We start from the raw sequence: 15,372 nt of genomic DNA, 5'->3' as shown, positions 1-15,372 counted from the left end.
AAGGTAAGGGCTTAAATGAAAAGTTAATGAAATCTCCGTTTTTATTCTATTTCAAATAAGCTTTCCCCACACGGGACAGGGTCATAACATACATGCGTTATAGTTTCGATAACAAGTAGAAAAACTGATACAATGACACCATTAGTACACAAAATTGTTGATAGTCAATACTACTCAAAAAAAGAGTTACCTTTTAATTAATGTAGTTGAAACAGGTGGTCCTTGAATCCTAAGAAACATTGATGAGGTGAGGAAAATCGTTGGACTATTTTTAAGAACTCTTGGGAGGGTGAGAAGTTGGCGTAGTAGAAACTGAAGTGTCAGTCATCTATTTGAGAATCCACCCAACAGCTAAAGAAGAGAACACACACACCTAAACTTGCATCATCTCAACATCTTCCTTCCTACCTACTCTATATCTCTTGGCGACCTTACTTGCAGGAATTCAACTTCCAAGACACCAACAGTCTCATCATTAGTCTTGCTCTATATATATACTTCATATGGCACAGAGCGTAATCCTTGGTTTATCTGCAAACAAATAAATAATATTGAAATCTCAAAACCAATTTCTACAGCCAGAAAATTTAGTGAAACCGGTTTTCATACAGACAGAGTTAACCTCCCAATCAATTCCTTTACCTTTTTGTTTATTGCCATTATTACTCCACCTCAATGTATTCAACTACTGCATCATATGTTTCCATCGTGAGGCTACTCTCAGCAAAACATCTGAACAATATGTAAATCTTTCTCATCAGAAATGGTCATCAACCATATTATGACACAAACCAAAACCGGTATCAGTTCCATAATCAAACGCCGGTTATACTGACAATCCACAGCCCTTCTAGATTGCTCTACTTTAGTATGTAGCCCCTATGTGTTTTTGTTTACTACAACTCAATCCGAAGTTACTTGATCCTTACCTCAGTTCATGCCAAAAGATATCCTCCTTATCACCCAAGAATATTCCAAGAGAGGAGGAGACTTTGGTCTTCCATTACTATCCCTCCCACCTGCCCTGATTGTCCATTGTTCTCTCTCTCAAGCCTTTTGATGAAAAGGGCCGATGCAAAATGAACAATGATTGAAGGATCAGGATCTCCAAGGACTGCCTGAACCTCTCTTCTCAACCACGGTTCGATTCTTTCAATTATCCTCGCCTTAGTGTGATCATCATTCACCTGCACAATTACAAAGATTACACACGAAGCAGCTAACCAAGAGTGCAATCATCGACCATAGCACATAGAAACTCACCAGTAGCAAGCTTGGCCTAGAATGCAAGCGAACAGCTCGTAGTTGTCTATCGTATATGCTGCATTAGTAGCAAAACAAAACTAGTTAGAAACTCGAAAACAAACTGAACACTAATCTCAAACCAACCTAGCTCGCCAGCGAAGCTTCCTCTCCAAGATAACATGATCAGGAACCGAACCAGGGCGTCCAAAAGATCTCCTCCACGGCAATGGCCTTGACCTTCTCGAGCTAGAGCTCTCCAACACATCCATTGACCTAACAAACAAGCAAATCAAAAAGATGCAAACTTTGAGATGATCACAGAGAGAGAGAACACTAACCTCCGACGATGATAAGTCACTGTCTCGCGATCACGGAGAGGCGGTAAGCGCTCCTCGCGGAATCTTCTAGAAGCGAGATCGTTGACGACGAGCCAGGAGTCGAAACGGGCGTTGCAGAGAGGGCAGCTTCTCTTGAGGCCGCTCCACTTGCGGATGCAACCGAGGCAGTACCCGTGCCTGCACGACGGGATCACGGCGGCGCGTCGGTGGGTTAGGTTTTCAAGGCATATCGGACATGATTGCTCTTTTACGGCGGCGAGGATTGCTCTTTCCGGGAAGTTCTCGCCGATTCTAGGAAGAGAGTTCCTTTTCCCGATGGAACGTGAAGATGAGGTCGTCGGCATGACCGGTGAGTTTCTCTTTTTGCTCCGGTGATTGGGTTTGTTCGGCGAAGACGGGCTCTAAAGGGATTGGATTCTAGTGAACCGATTTGGATTCAGTTAGATAACCGGTTTATTCCGGTTCGGTTTGATAACAAGATTGCTTGTTGTTACAAAATGAAAAGAGAGTTTGGGCCTTTTTGTAAATTCCGACCCGGTTCGGATTCAGGTAGATAACCGGTTAATTCCGGTTCGGTTTGATAACAAGATTGCTTGTTGTTACAAAATGAAAAGAGAGTTTGGGCCTTTTTGTAAATTCCGACCCGATTCGGATTCAGGTGGATAACCGGTTTATTCCGGTTCGTTTTGTTGACAATAATATGAGGACTTTTTGTAAATCCGACCCGATTAGGATTCAGGTAGAGAACCGGTTAATTCCGGTTCGGTTTGACGACAAGATTGCTTGTTGTTTTTTTTTTTTTTTTTTTTTTTTGTAACAAGGCTTTCATATTAAAATGCATAAGTAAAAATACAAGGTATGAATGACTTTTCTCATCCATAAGTTTGAAAAAGAAAGCAACAAATAGAGAGTGAGAGAACACCCTAGAGAAAGATCAACAAGTGAATCTTAAGAGAGAAAGATAAAGAAAAAAGACAACCGCTAGTGTACATGGTTCCCTCGGCCGCGACGACCTCGTTTACCTTTTCCTCTAACATTTGTCCATTCCATATCTTGAATTTTTTGAGTCGGCTTAATCAGTCTTCCTCCTCTAGTTATGTTATAACCAGAAGTCTCTCCAACCTCACCTAAACCATCATCTCTCCCATGTGTTAGCGGGGATAAATCCCGCTCCATATGAAATTGCTGAAGGTTGTTGGCGATAGGAGAGTAATGACCAATTGATTGCTCATTTTCAGAGGCTTGAGGAGTCTCCAAAATGATTTCTTTTGATGGAATTTCTTCCATAACATGTGACTGAGGATGAGCAGTTTCTTCAACTGCTAACATAGGTAAATTGTTTTCAATCTTTGAGCAAGAAGTAGATTGTACCTCATGCGAATGGGTGAATGTAGTAGGAGCAGGGACCTCAAGAGGTGTAGTGAGAGCAGAATTTGTAGTGATCTTGTGTGCTTGATGGCCAGGAGTCAAGTGCGAGTCAGTCTCCACAGCACCCACCAATGTGGATGAGTTTGGTAGCAACATATCTATCGCCACCAAAGGGATCTCTTCATTTGTTATATTAGCTTTCGCAGGAGCGGAATCATGTGGTTTATGGGGCAGAAGACACCTCTTCTCCTTATGACCAAGCGCTCCACATCTCTCACAAGCACTTGGGATCCAAGTATACTCGACATCCACCAGATAGATATTCCCTTGCTTATCATCTAGAGCAATTCGTTGCGAAAATGGTTTATCCAACTCAACCTCAACTAATATCTTAGCTTCTCCCATAATTGTTGGGTCTAAACGAGGTCTGTGCGTAAGCATTGGCTCTCCCAACCCAGATGCTATATGACTAATTCCTAATCTAGAGAAGCAAGAGTCTGGGATATTCTTCAGGTTCACCCACACCGGTAAAGTAGAGATTTCAGGAATTTTGAGGGAGTTTACAGGACTCCAAGGGGCGACGAAGAGGAGACAATCATCAACATGCCAAACTCCTCGTTGAATAACCCACTTGCGTGTGTTTTCATGAGGAATATGGAATAAAAATGAAGAATCCCCCAACTTCTTACAGGCTATCCTACATTCTCGCCCCCACAACCTATTCAAGACAGCATGAATAAGACCACCGGGAGGGCTTGAACACCTATGGAATTGACCAATGATATATTCTTCTTTATTCTCAGGACCTAAACGAAGAACTTTAGAGGGGATTGTCACCTGAGGAGTGCCATCCAGTCGGTAAGTAGGCTCAGCAGCTCGGAAGAGATTTCTCGCGGACTGATTCATACGAGCAGCCCAAGGAAATCGAAGACTTCCGTCATCTTTAAGTACCGGGGGAGGAATTTTTTCAACCGGAAGGTTAGAGATATTTTTCTCTGGAAATATCATTTTCCCCTTCATGTGCTTGTGACCAGATTTGGTAGCTTCTCCAATTGAAGGCCAAAATGAAGCTATTTGGCTTTTTACGTCCTCTGAGATACCAAGCTTCGGAGTTGCAGGTTCCGGAGGTGTGGGTGAGGTAGAGAAGTGGAGAGGTTTCGCCCAAGCTCCCAAGGATTTGATAAAAACAGGTTCTTGCTCCATTTTCTCTTGCTCAATAGCAGGATCAATGGCTCTATCGGGTGGTTTCTCAACAACATCGTTGAGTTCAGGGGGGAGAGACGGTGAACCAGCAGAACAGAGCTCAGCCTTTTCCTTGTCAGATATTGCAGGAGTAGCCAATATTGTTGATTCAGTTGTGACTTCCTCAGCATTTTCTGTTAGAGAAGCGTTGGAGCCCACTTCAACCGTAGGAACATCCGGAGGATGCGGCGAAACAAGCTCTGAACCACTACCCGCTTCAAGTGGAGCAGCACAGGAATGCCCTTCACCCGTAGTAGCAACTGGAGGATGCGGCGGAGCGAGCTCTGACGCAGCCTGTGTTGAAACATCAATACCCAGATTCGATGACCAGCGATTGAGGTAAGGCCATCTAGGATCTGGAGTCGTAACTTGTTTCTCATCAGATTCAACAACGTTTCCGGAGTTAAGTGGTTTGTTTTCATCAACTCGTGTCGACAAAGCACTTAGAGAAGATATAGATGTCTCGTCTTTGGAGTTCAACGGAATCAACGATAATATTTCCTTCGCAGAATCCATGGCAGTGTGGAGGAGAAGAGGTGAGAGGAGGAAAGAAGACGAGAGCAGTGGGGACCCTCCAGCGAAAGCTACACCGGCGAAGTCGAACGGAGCTGCTGTTTTCTTCTAGGGTTTCGCCTCTGAGATCGTGTATTGGGGGCGCGTGAGGCGCGTTGCCTTTTTTTGAATTGATATATTAGTAGCTATAAAATGAAGGATTGCTTGTTGTTACAAAAATGAAGGATCCCTTTCTTCATCGAAAGCTCGCTCTCAAGTCTCACCCACAAGCAAGCAAGCAAGCTTGTCTCTCTCTATAATGGAGGTTCCAAAAGATCAGATCGCGACACTAATGGCCTCGGCGGAATAGATTGTAGAAGGGGCGTTGAAGGAGTTGGGATACTATGGTCACTGCCATGGGCTACCTGAAGAAAGCACATCCTGACTTGCTGCAAAGGCTCTCTTCCACTGGAGTCGTTGTTGAACACACCAGTTTGTTATTAATCCTCCTGAATTTATTTATTTTATAAAGAGTTTGGTTTCTTCAACTGTCCCTTGCCTTTATTCATACAGGGAGGGTAGGCACATGTATTTATATGCATGTGTCGCTTTTCAAAGTGCGTAACCCACCACCAGCTACATTAATGCTCATATCTGATGAACTGGAAGACACGTGTCCCTTCATTTCTCGGTGTCAACAAAAGCGTTTGTTCTGGCACGTTCATATACTCCTCCGAGTATGTCATGTCTGTACCATACTGCAGAGTGGCTCTGGCAAACCCTACTGGCTAGGTCTCAGGCGATAACAAGTTATGATCTTCGCAAGTGCACTGCTTCGGGTGACTCTGCCTGGTCGTTTCTTTGCGATGCATGCTACTTTACTTACCTAAGCGTTACAGATTTCACCAGACATCTCTCCTCTGAAGAACATAAACGACGAGTAAGTTCGTCCCTCATCATCTCTCTTGCTTGATTGATTGATTCTATCAGTTTGCATTTTTCATTGTCTAACTATTTGAGAGTTTCTCAACAGAAGATTCTTACTATCAAGTCTAGTCCCCACGACGAGGACGAGGACGAGGACGAGGACAGTGACAGTGACGAGGAATCATTGGCAAAGGCAAGTTTTAATCGATGAAAATTGTTTTTAATTGGTTTTCACAGTCCAAGACATTATGTCTCCTAGATACTCATTTATTCAAAACACATGTTGCAGATTCCAAAGTGAAAACGTTCGAGGAAAGCATTCCGGACGACTCTTGTACTTCTTTTTAATAGGCGTCCCTCCCGGCGTGGCCGCCGATGATAGTGTTAAGCCTTCCAACAAAGAGAAATTGTTGCACAAATGATAGAAATCGTTTTTTATTTATTTATTTACCTTTTTGTTCGAGAGATGATGGAGGACTCTTTGAAGTAATTTTAATTTGGTTTGCAATGGATAATATATATACAATAACTGTTTGATAAATTACACCTCGATTTCTTGGAATGAGTTTGCCCTAATGATACAAACTGTTCAACAGTGGTCTGGTTTTTTTTTTTTTTTTTTTGAAACACACAGTGGTCTGGTTCCGTCAAAGAAGGATACTTGGAACTGGACCTTCTGGTGAGAACTTTTGACTTTTTGAGCGAAAATAGCTTATGCAAAAGAAAACAATGTCCAAAAATACCTTCCTATAAATCCTAATATGCAGGTTCTTTTGGCAGAATATTTTTCATGCGAACAGGTTCAGCCAAGGACAATACCTAGTTTCTATTCGCTCTGCTCTAACCGAAAAGCGGATATTTTTTTTGTAAATCCGACCCAATTGGATTCTAGTGAACCGTTTTGGTTTAAGCCAGATAACCGTTTAATTTCGGTTCAGTTCGGCAAAACATGTGAGTTTGCTCTAAGAGAAAAGCGGATCTCTTTTTGGGCTTTTAGTAAACAAGAGCCGACTTGATTCAGCTAAATAACCGGATAATTTCGGTTCAGTTCGGTTCGGCAAAACATGTGAGTTTGCTCTAAGAGAAAAGCGGATCTCTTTTTGGGCTTTTAGTAAACCCGAGCCGACTTGATTCAGATAAATAACCGGATGATTTCGTTTCGGTTTGTTCGGTTCAATTGCTTGTTTGCTTTGATGGAGAAGCTCATACTTTTCTCTAAGGTGAGATTCAAAATTGATTCAACTCATTTTGCTCTTAATGAAAACAATGCTGCAGTTGCTGAGGTACGTCTATTGTTGTCTTCTTTTTCATCTCATTTAGTTTTCTAGATTTGGTTTTTTCTTTGGGTCAAAATGTTAAAATTTATAACCATTTTCTGAGTTTTACATGTTGCAAGAACAACTTATTACAATAGGAAGTAAAAAAACTGAAAAATAACATTAGTTAAAAGGATCAATAAACCAGATAGCACCAGCATAAGAACACTCAAAGAAGAGATGCTGGTGAGATTCAACTTGAGAAGAACACAACACACACATATCAGGAACAACTGGTCCCCCAAGAGATTAATCTCGATCTTTAGTGGGAAGTCTCCTTAACATAGACAACCAGGTGATAAAGGAGCAGCGGGGAATTTCTTCCCTGAACCAGACTACTTCATGCCACTCAACTGTTGGAGAGTGCTGATGCAATATGTTCCAAGTGACTAAAGAAGAAAAAGTGGCACCGAATCCACCTGTATGAAACCTCCACAAGTGTCTGTGGCTGATGGAACCGCTGTACTTGATAGCACAATTTGCAGTGTCACTGCATGATCACTTCTCACACAAACATTGGTAAATAGAAGAAGAAAAAAAGAAATTTATTTTACTAGCTGCTTTATTTTTCACCATTTATTTTCAATGTGTGTTTGCATCTATTTCTATCCCATTTTTGCAATTCCCTTTATGTAACATTCATGCTACTATGTGATTTGTTACATCGTTGATTAAATCATATATTTCTTTTTGATTTGAGTTGATTAAAAAAAGTTTCTGATTTCTTAGACGTGGAAAATCTAAAAAGAATATGAGGAGGACATAAATTAAATACACGAATTTGAATAAAAAGATTTCACCTTGAATGTATTATGAACCAATAATCCAAAGTATCATCATGAATGTGGAATGTATTAAGCACACGAATTTGAACCAGGAAATTCAACCTTTAACGAGCCTTGGATCGTTTAGAATGTTATCACAAGTGAAAGAAAATAAATGATATATATGAAAATGAACAACCAAATTCCCAATACACTCATAAAAATGTCTGATAAATGTCTAATCTATCATAATAATATTTCACTAAAAAAATTTGTTGGAAATTATTTGTCATTTGTGTTCCTTTATTGTAAAGATGATGGTTTTGGGTTTTTGAACTCTTAGATATTCACAAGTTTGTGACTAACCCATTATTGCTAATATTAAACAAGTTATCTTGAAATGTAAGGTTTTGTCAAGATTCTAAGTTGACAAATGTAAACAATATTTTTAATCAAGTGGAGATAATATAATGATAGAAATGAAATTTGGAAAACCGTAAACGTATTAGCTTGGATTTAAATCTTGTCATGAACTAAATTTGTACACCAAATTTGTCATGACCCCATCATTGCTTATGTGAAACGTAATAGTTCACTCGTGAACATGCACAATGGACTCAACGAGAGTTTCATGATGACGAATACAAGGCAAATGCGAGTCCCCAGAGGACCACAGTGGCCAAAGGTATGCTCATATTTTCTTATAACTTGATGCCACTTATCACAACTCATCTTGTCCTGGGTGTGTGAACATGAGGTAAATTTAAAATAATATATTCTTTGTATTATTATTATAATCCTATTGACTGTAATATTTGTATTATTTTTTTTTGTGATTGAAAGATAACCAAGAAGTTACTGGAACTCCTACAGATCGAGCTCTATTTAAATGGGTCATACAAGTTATATTTCTAATTTGTTCTTTCACTGTATATAAGTCGTATTGACAACTAATTATTATGAAACCTCGCAGCTGGAAAAGGATATGAATTCCACTTACAGCCGGTCCAACTCTAAGATCATAAAAGGCCCATGCAACAAAAAGGGTTTCTCAAAGGCTAAATATCCTTCTCTAGAATCTAAAAGGATAGTTCGAGCCCATGGCATTGCGTTAGACAGTGTATGTATTTCATTTTTATCATTCTACTTTTCGAGTTCTGTTTTTTTTTTCTTCTGGATCTACCTATAATAAACTTGATATTTCTTTCTTAGGACATGGCATTAAGATTCATTGGAAGGGCAAAGCTGAATTTATTTTGGATAAATGCACACTGTATCAATTGTTTATAAGAAAACTAACATTTTTCTTTTGACCCCACATGAAAACCGTCTTCCAAAGAACAAGAATTTGAGAAGCTTACTCGAGAGGCTGAAATCCTATAAAGTTGAAATCCTTTTGTAATTAAAGAGGATGATAAAGAAGAAGATACTTAATTAGTAACTCATTGAGTCTTGGAGATGTTAATTGAAGCATTAAGTCTTGAGAGTTTTTTTAGTTGTACTACATTTGAAAGAGTAAGCTATGCTGAAAGAGTTGAAATCTTTTTGGAGTTCAAAACAATAGAAAAATGTCGTCTCTTGTTATGCAGTGTTTATGTTCCAATTGATCCTCATATTTTTAGTGGTAAGTCTATCATTGCATAAGTTATCAATATATATGATCAATTGTTAGATACAACTACAATTAGCATGTTCTTGTTTGAATCTCAATACTGGATTGTGAGGTATGATTTTCTAGCCAAGCCACTGCATTACATCCATCATGTTCTTTCGCCAGCTCAGAAGGGAGGAGCAAGTGTATTCCTTGTGCATTGTAAAAACGTTCGTTTTTTTTTTTTGTTAAGATCTTTATTTGTGGGTTAAAATAAGATAAGTGTTAATCATGTATCATGACGAAATATCTCTAAGAAAAATGGTGTTGAAAGAGAAGAAACTTAAGAAAGTTCAATCGCTAGTGGTAATAATTTTCATTTTTTTCGTGGGTTCATCAAATTGTATTGTTTATTTTATAAGAAAATATGTATCTTTTTCTTTCGACCTTAAAGAAAAAATATGTTGCCAAGGAGGAGATGTTGAGAAGCTTAGCTTTGGAATCTTCAATGCTCAATTCCATTTTTCTCTAGGTCCAAATTCGTAGAATTTCTTTATAATTCTTTACAACGTGATCATGTAATATGTAGTATAATGCCATATGTAAATGAATTGTTTATCCCTTATATTTTCATACAATAAAAAATGGTTCTTTCATTTCAGTATAACATTTTGACAAAAAATTATACCTATACTATATTATGCATTTGAAAATCAAATGATTCTTTTCTTTTTCATGGTTTATATTCTTGTTAATTAGGAAAAAATAGGAGGAACATCATTTTCTCTTAAAACTTTTCTTTTTATTTTACTAAAGGTAAATTACAACATACTTTTGAAAATATCTAAATAAAATCATTGTGTTATAAAAATAGCATATTTTATAATGTATTTGCAGATATGATTAACCTGTGAAAGAAAATAGCTTATAATTGTAAAAGAAACATAACTGTTATGAAGTCAATTTTTACTTAAAATAAAACATGACCGAAATAGAAAAAAATTGATATCCAACTAATTGTGTTCAACTAATACTGAATTTTTGTCAAACATAATTCACTTATATAACAAACGATGAATATATATCACTTTTTTTTCCTTACATTTAACAATAAATACATAGATAACGAGTTAGTTGTTAAAAAAAAAAGAGAAATGACCTCAAATGACGTGTTTTTGTTCCTAAACTAGCTCACAAGGATACAACCATTTCAGTTCCATATGATTTGTGCATGAATCCAGTTGAAACTTAGGAGCCTACACAGTGGGTGATGCTAGTGACCATTCCGAAGATAATATGGCTATAAGTGTCTTTGATAAAAGAGAAGAATCAAGAGATCAGCGAGAGCATTTTCTCCATGAATCTAGAAGATGGCAGTTGGTGTTGACATCATGATGATAGTATGATTTTATTGGTGGAACCGAGATAAACCGGATAAAAAGATTATCCCTTATATATTAATTGAGGAACATTTGAAAAGATGTAACCTCAATTTTGTATTAATTAAAAGAGGCCCCAATGCATAGGTGGCACTCAATTAGGTAGTCAATTACATTCAATTGAAAAATAAGTAGGTCCACATTCGATTTTTATATGTTGTTAGATACATAAGTTGATCAAACTATATGATATAATGATATGATATGATATTTTCTTTCCTTAAATAAAACCTACGGAATTACCATAAATGACTAATATATATATGACAATTAATGAGTTTAATAATAAAGATTTGATAACAATGTATATCTCCTCCATCATTTTTTTGTTTAATTTTATATTATTAAAATAAATTAAACAATCAAATTAGCTATAAAAATAAAATTTAGATTTTTTCGTATATGTTATATTTTGAATTTTTAAAAACGACAATAAATGACTAAAACTATTAAAATTATTATGTTAAAAATTAATGATCAATGGTTTAACATTTTTATTATAAGAAGATACACATGATTTTAAAACCATATGAGTAAAAAATATCATTTAATAATAAAATAAATAATATATATATATATATATATATATATATATATATATATATATTAAACACTATATACCATAAGATTACATAAATATTTTAATATTAAAACTTTCAATGAATTTTCAAGAACATTTATAAATTATAAACTTATTAAAGATTTCAGATTGAAAATTTTGTTATCGATGATTTAAATATTTTGTTATAAAACGATATGAACGATCATAGAACCGTATGATTATAAATTCTTATTTAATAAATAACTATACAAAATATACTATTTCTAGAAAAATAGGTTGGTCCATCTTAACTTATATTACACTTTTTATTAACTAACTATCGAATTGATAAATAACGTACCAAAAAATGTTTTGCACTTTCCTTAAATAAAAGCTACGAAATTACCTAATATGATTAACGTATATATGAAAATTAATAATAATGAATAATAAATATTTGATAACAACTTTTGTATCTTAGTTCTTTTTTTAATTTTATATTATTAAAATATATTTAAAAATCACATTAAATATATAATAAAAACATTTTTAATTTTTCTTATATGTTATATTTTGAATTTTTCAAAACGTCTATAAATTATTAGAAATTTGAAGATCCCCACTCTGAAAATTTTGTGATCAATAGATTTTTTTTTGTCATAATAAGTTACAAATGATCATAAAATTGTATTAATATGAACTTTTATTTAATATTATAAGAAGATACACATTATTTTAAAACCATATGAGTAAAAAATATCATTTAATAATAAAACATATATATTTATATATATATATATATATATTATACTATATACCATAAGATTACATAAATATTTTAATATTTAAACTTTCAATGAATTTTCAAAAACATTTATAAATTATAAACTTATTAACGATTTCACATTGAAAATTTTGTTATCGATGATTTAAATATTCAGTTATAAAATGATATGAATGATCATAAAATGTATGATTATAAATTCTCATTTAATAAATGACTATATAAAATACACTATTCTTAGAAAAATAGGTTGGTCCATCTTGACTTATATTATATTTTTATTAAACTAACTATCGAATTGATAAATAATCTACCAAAATTTTTTTTGCACTTTCCTTTATTAGAAGCTACGAAATTACCTAATATGATTAACGTATATATGAAAATTAATTATTATGAATAATAAATATTTGATAACAATTTTGGTATCTTAGTTCTTTTTTTTAATTGTATATTATTGAAAGATATTAAAAAATCACATTAAATATATAATAAAAACATTTATATTTTTTCTTATATGTTATATTTGAATTTTTCAAAACGTCTATATATTATTAGAAATTTGAATATTCCCACTCTGAAAATTTTGTGATCAATAGATTATTTTTTTGTTATAATAAGTTACAAATAATCATAAAATATAACGCATATGAATTTTTATTTAATAAATATTCAAACTAAATAATATATATATATATATATATAAACACTAATGATTTAAAGCAACAAGATTGGTTGATCAATTTAGTCGTCGAGTTGAAATCTTTCAAAAGTATGTGAAAGACTAAAGTCAAAGTAAATATGGATTTAGAATAGTAGTTATATTTTACTAACCAAATACCGAAAAAAACCGAACCGAACCGAAACTAACCCGATATCCGGATTGAACACCCGTAATCCAAATGAAGCCAAACTATTGTTTCATTCTCTAAAATATAATAAAAATAATAACTTAATCCCGCGCAAGGCGCGGGTCTTATCCTAGTTATATATATTTCCAGTGACGATTTAGCCGGTTGAACCGGCCGGTTTGTTGTTTCCAAAAGAGAGAGAGGGTTGGGCGAGAGTAGGGGGAGAAAGAAAAAAAAATGCGGAGCACACCACCGTTGGCGACGACGGAGATATCTCCAGCGGCTTTGATCAACTACAACCGCTTCTCCTCCTCCTCAGGAATCTCTCACTTCTCTCCTCCGAGAAGCCACTCGTCTCTCTTCCTCCTCTCCCCGACGGGCTCTGTTTCTCACACTCCGTCTTCAAAATCAGGTTTCTGTGTTGTTTTTGATTCAAAGTTGCTCTCTTTATGTATATGTTAGGAGCAAAGGTTTGATTTTTCATCAGTGGGATGATTCTTTAATGGATATGTTTGTGTTTTGATTCATAAAGTTGTTCTCTTTGTGTGTGTGTGTGTAGTAGGAGTAAGCAATGCAAGTCAAATAGCTGATCTTTTCCCAGCGGTTTCACCTGAGATCGTTGTACGGGAAGCGAGGTTGGAGGATTGCTGGGAAGTGGCTGAGACTCATTGCAGCTCCTTCTTCCCTGGACACTCGTTCCCTCTTGATATTGTCCTGAGAGTCGATAGGCTGATGGCGATGATGATGGGGTTCTCTGTCCCACCAGGGTGCCAGAGGATCTGCTTAGTCGCCGTGGTAGGTAGCTCGGTTGATGAAGCCATCTGCATCGGTAGCCAAGGTTTCAAGATTGGTGCTTTCGATGCAAAGATTAGTCTTAGCAAAGGCTATGTAGCTGGGATCTTGACTGTTGATACCGTCGCGGATTACCTTCCAAGGAAAGGTCCTCTCCGCCAGAGAAGGTTTGCTTGGTGGTGGTGGTTGGAACGGTTGGTTTTGTTCATTCATATATTGCCCCTTTTGTGTTTCAGGACGGGGGTTGCTTACATATCGAACGTGGCGGTTAGAGAGAGTTTTCGGCGCAAGGGGATAGCAAAGAGACTCATATGGAAAGCAGAGGCTTTAGCTAAGAGCTGGGGGTGTCGAGCTGTTGGACTTCACTGTGAGCTCAGCAACTTGGGAGCCACTAAACTTTATAAAGATCAAGGTTACAGAAGCATCAAGATCCCTGAAGGAGCGAGTTGGCCACAGCCAAAGACATCTCCTGACACCAGGTTTAACTTCATGATGAAGCTTTTGAACAACAACACTGCCCAGACTCTTGAACAGTTCCGGTAATAGGGAGAAACAAACAACAACAATGCCTCTCATTATGTAAATATGTTGGTGGTTAAAGTTTTGTAAGTCTTGCTGTCACTGTCTATAAATACTTTCCAGCAAATTAAATACGCTTTTTAAAGTTATAATACGCTTCTGAAAGTGTACAGAGTTTTTCTCCAAGATTTCTTTAAGTCGTGGAAGTCATTTTGTTACATTTACATACAATACATCAGTTACTAACTTGAACAAACAGAAAATAAAAGTTTTCTAGAAAGAGATCCACTAAACACACGTTTCAGTAGAACTAATCTATATGAAAAATACAAAAAGTAGTTAAGCTCATGTTAATCAAAAAAAATACTACAAATTATATAGAACTAGTAGGTTATATATGTATATATATTGAAGTTCTTAGTATTGTATTTGTTCTTAACAAACACAATTTTTCATATCCACCAAAAGTCACAGATGCGATTGCAATATAAATTTTATTCGATACGTTGTTCTTACAAGAACAAGAGATGAGAAATTGCCGTTAAAATAAAACAAAACAAAAACTCTAAATTCCACTTCATTTGAGGATTACAGTGACATTTTATGACCACTTATACTCTAACTTGGACGTTTCTTTACCATGTGTAAAGTAAATTCCATCTTCTCTAGCATCCCAAAAATTCTCCTTACCATAATGAACTATGAAACCACCACCTTCATATGCTCTAAAGCTTGCCTGATGAATGAAACCCTGTCCCTGCGCTAAGGTACAATCGAATTTGGTTTTTAATATACTGTCATTAAAACTAAAATCAAAGGTTTGTCCAGGCTTCAAATCGTGGACGCCTAGAAAGTCATCTTTTGATGAACAATCGACCCTGAGAATATTGTTTGGACCAAGAGAATTTTTGAAGTGTACGGAGTTTTTCTCCAACACTCCCGCATTATTCAACCCCACGCACAATGTAATGATAAGCAAAAAGCACCAGAGACGACTCATGTTTCCGTGTATTTTTTTTTCTTTTTTGGAGGTAATATATATGCAATAGAAAGATAAAATGTGCCAATTTATAGAGACCATGGGCGGCCCACGTTTAAGGTAATAATATATTTGTAGTTATTAAATTGTCTGGTATTTATAGTAAATATACTAGGGCCGGCCC

The 15,372-nt window shown here is 35.9% G+C and overlaps 3 protein-coding genes across 4 annotated transcripts; 1 reads left to right on the top strand and 2 right to left on the bottom strand.

Moving 5' to 3' along the window:
- Positions 1-23: 23 nt before the first annotated feature.
- On the bottom strand, positions 24-2,005 carry LOC106447693 (E3 ubiquitin-protein ligase Topors). Its single transcript, XM_013889679.3, is given in 7 exon segments — positions 24-531; positions 643-732; positions 930-991; positions 993-1,187; positions 1,264-1,321; positions 1,390-1,518; positions 1,584-2,005. Coding segments are annotated over 6 exon segments (858 nt in total). The 5' UTR covers positions 1,928-2,005; the 3' UTR covers positions 24-531; positions 643-662.
- An 11,051-nt stretch (positions 2,006-13,056) lies between these two features.
- Positions 13,057-14,358, top strand: LOC106447691. 2 transcript variants are annotated; one of them, XM_013889677.3, is made up of 3 exons: positions 13,057-13,310; positions 13,461-13,857; positions 13,927-14,358. In XM_013889677.3, exons 1-3 carry the CDS (start codon positions 13,136-13,138, stop codon positions 14,231-14,233), a joined length of 879 nt encoding a protein of 292 aa, XP_013745131.2. In that variant the 5' UTR covers positions 13,057-13,135; the 3' UTR covers positions 14,234-14,358. The 2 variants fall into 2 exon arrangements, with proteins under 2 accessions (XP_013745131.2, XP_013745130.2); XM_013889676.3 differs by having other exon boundaries at positions 13,458-13,857.
- Positions 14,359-14,546: 188 nt separating this feature from the next.
- Positions 14,547-15,353, bottom strand: LOC106450367 (S-protein homolog 9-like). The gene has a single exon (XM_013892018.3). It carries the CDS (start codon positions 15,288-15,290, stop codon positions 14,811-14,813), a length of 480 nt encoding a protein of 159 aa, XP_013747472.2. The 5' UTR covers positions 15,291-15,353; the 3' UTR covers positions 14,547-14,810.
- Between the last annotated feature and the right edge of the window lie 19 nt (positions 15,354-15,372).

Source organism: Brassica napus, chromosome A4 (assembly GCF_020379485.1).
Source record: "Brassica napus cultivar Da-Ae chromosome A4, Da-Ae, whole genome shotgun sequence".
NCBI classification, from domain to species: Eukaryota; Viridiplantae; Streptophyta; class Magnoliopsida; order Brassicales; family Brassicaceae; genus Brassica; species Brassica napus.
This window is presented reverse-complemented; position numbering and strand designations above follow the sequence as displayed.

Coding starts and splice junctions, on each gene's coding strand:
- LOC106447691 (XM_013889676.3), top strand. CDS start 13,136: ATGCGGAGCACACCACCGTTGGCGACGACGGAGATATCTCCAGCGGCT. Junction 13,311..13,457: donor CACTCCGTCTTCAAAATCAG/GTTTCTGTGTTG, acceptor GTGTGTGTGTAG/TAGGAGTAAGCAATGCAAGT. Junction 13,858..13,926: donor GGTCCTCTCCGCCAGAGAAG/GTTTGCTTGGTG, acceptor TTTGTGTTTCAG/GACGGGGGTTGCTTACATAT.
- LOC106450367 (XM_013892018.3), bottom strand. CDS start 15,290: ATGGTCTCTATAAATTGGCACATTTTATCTTTCTATTGCATATATATT.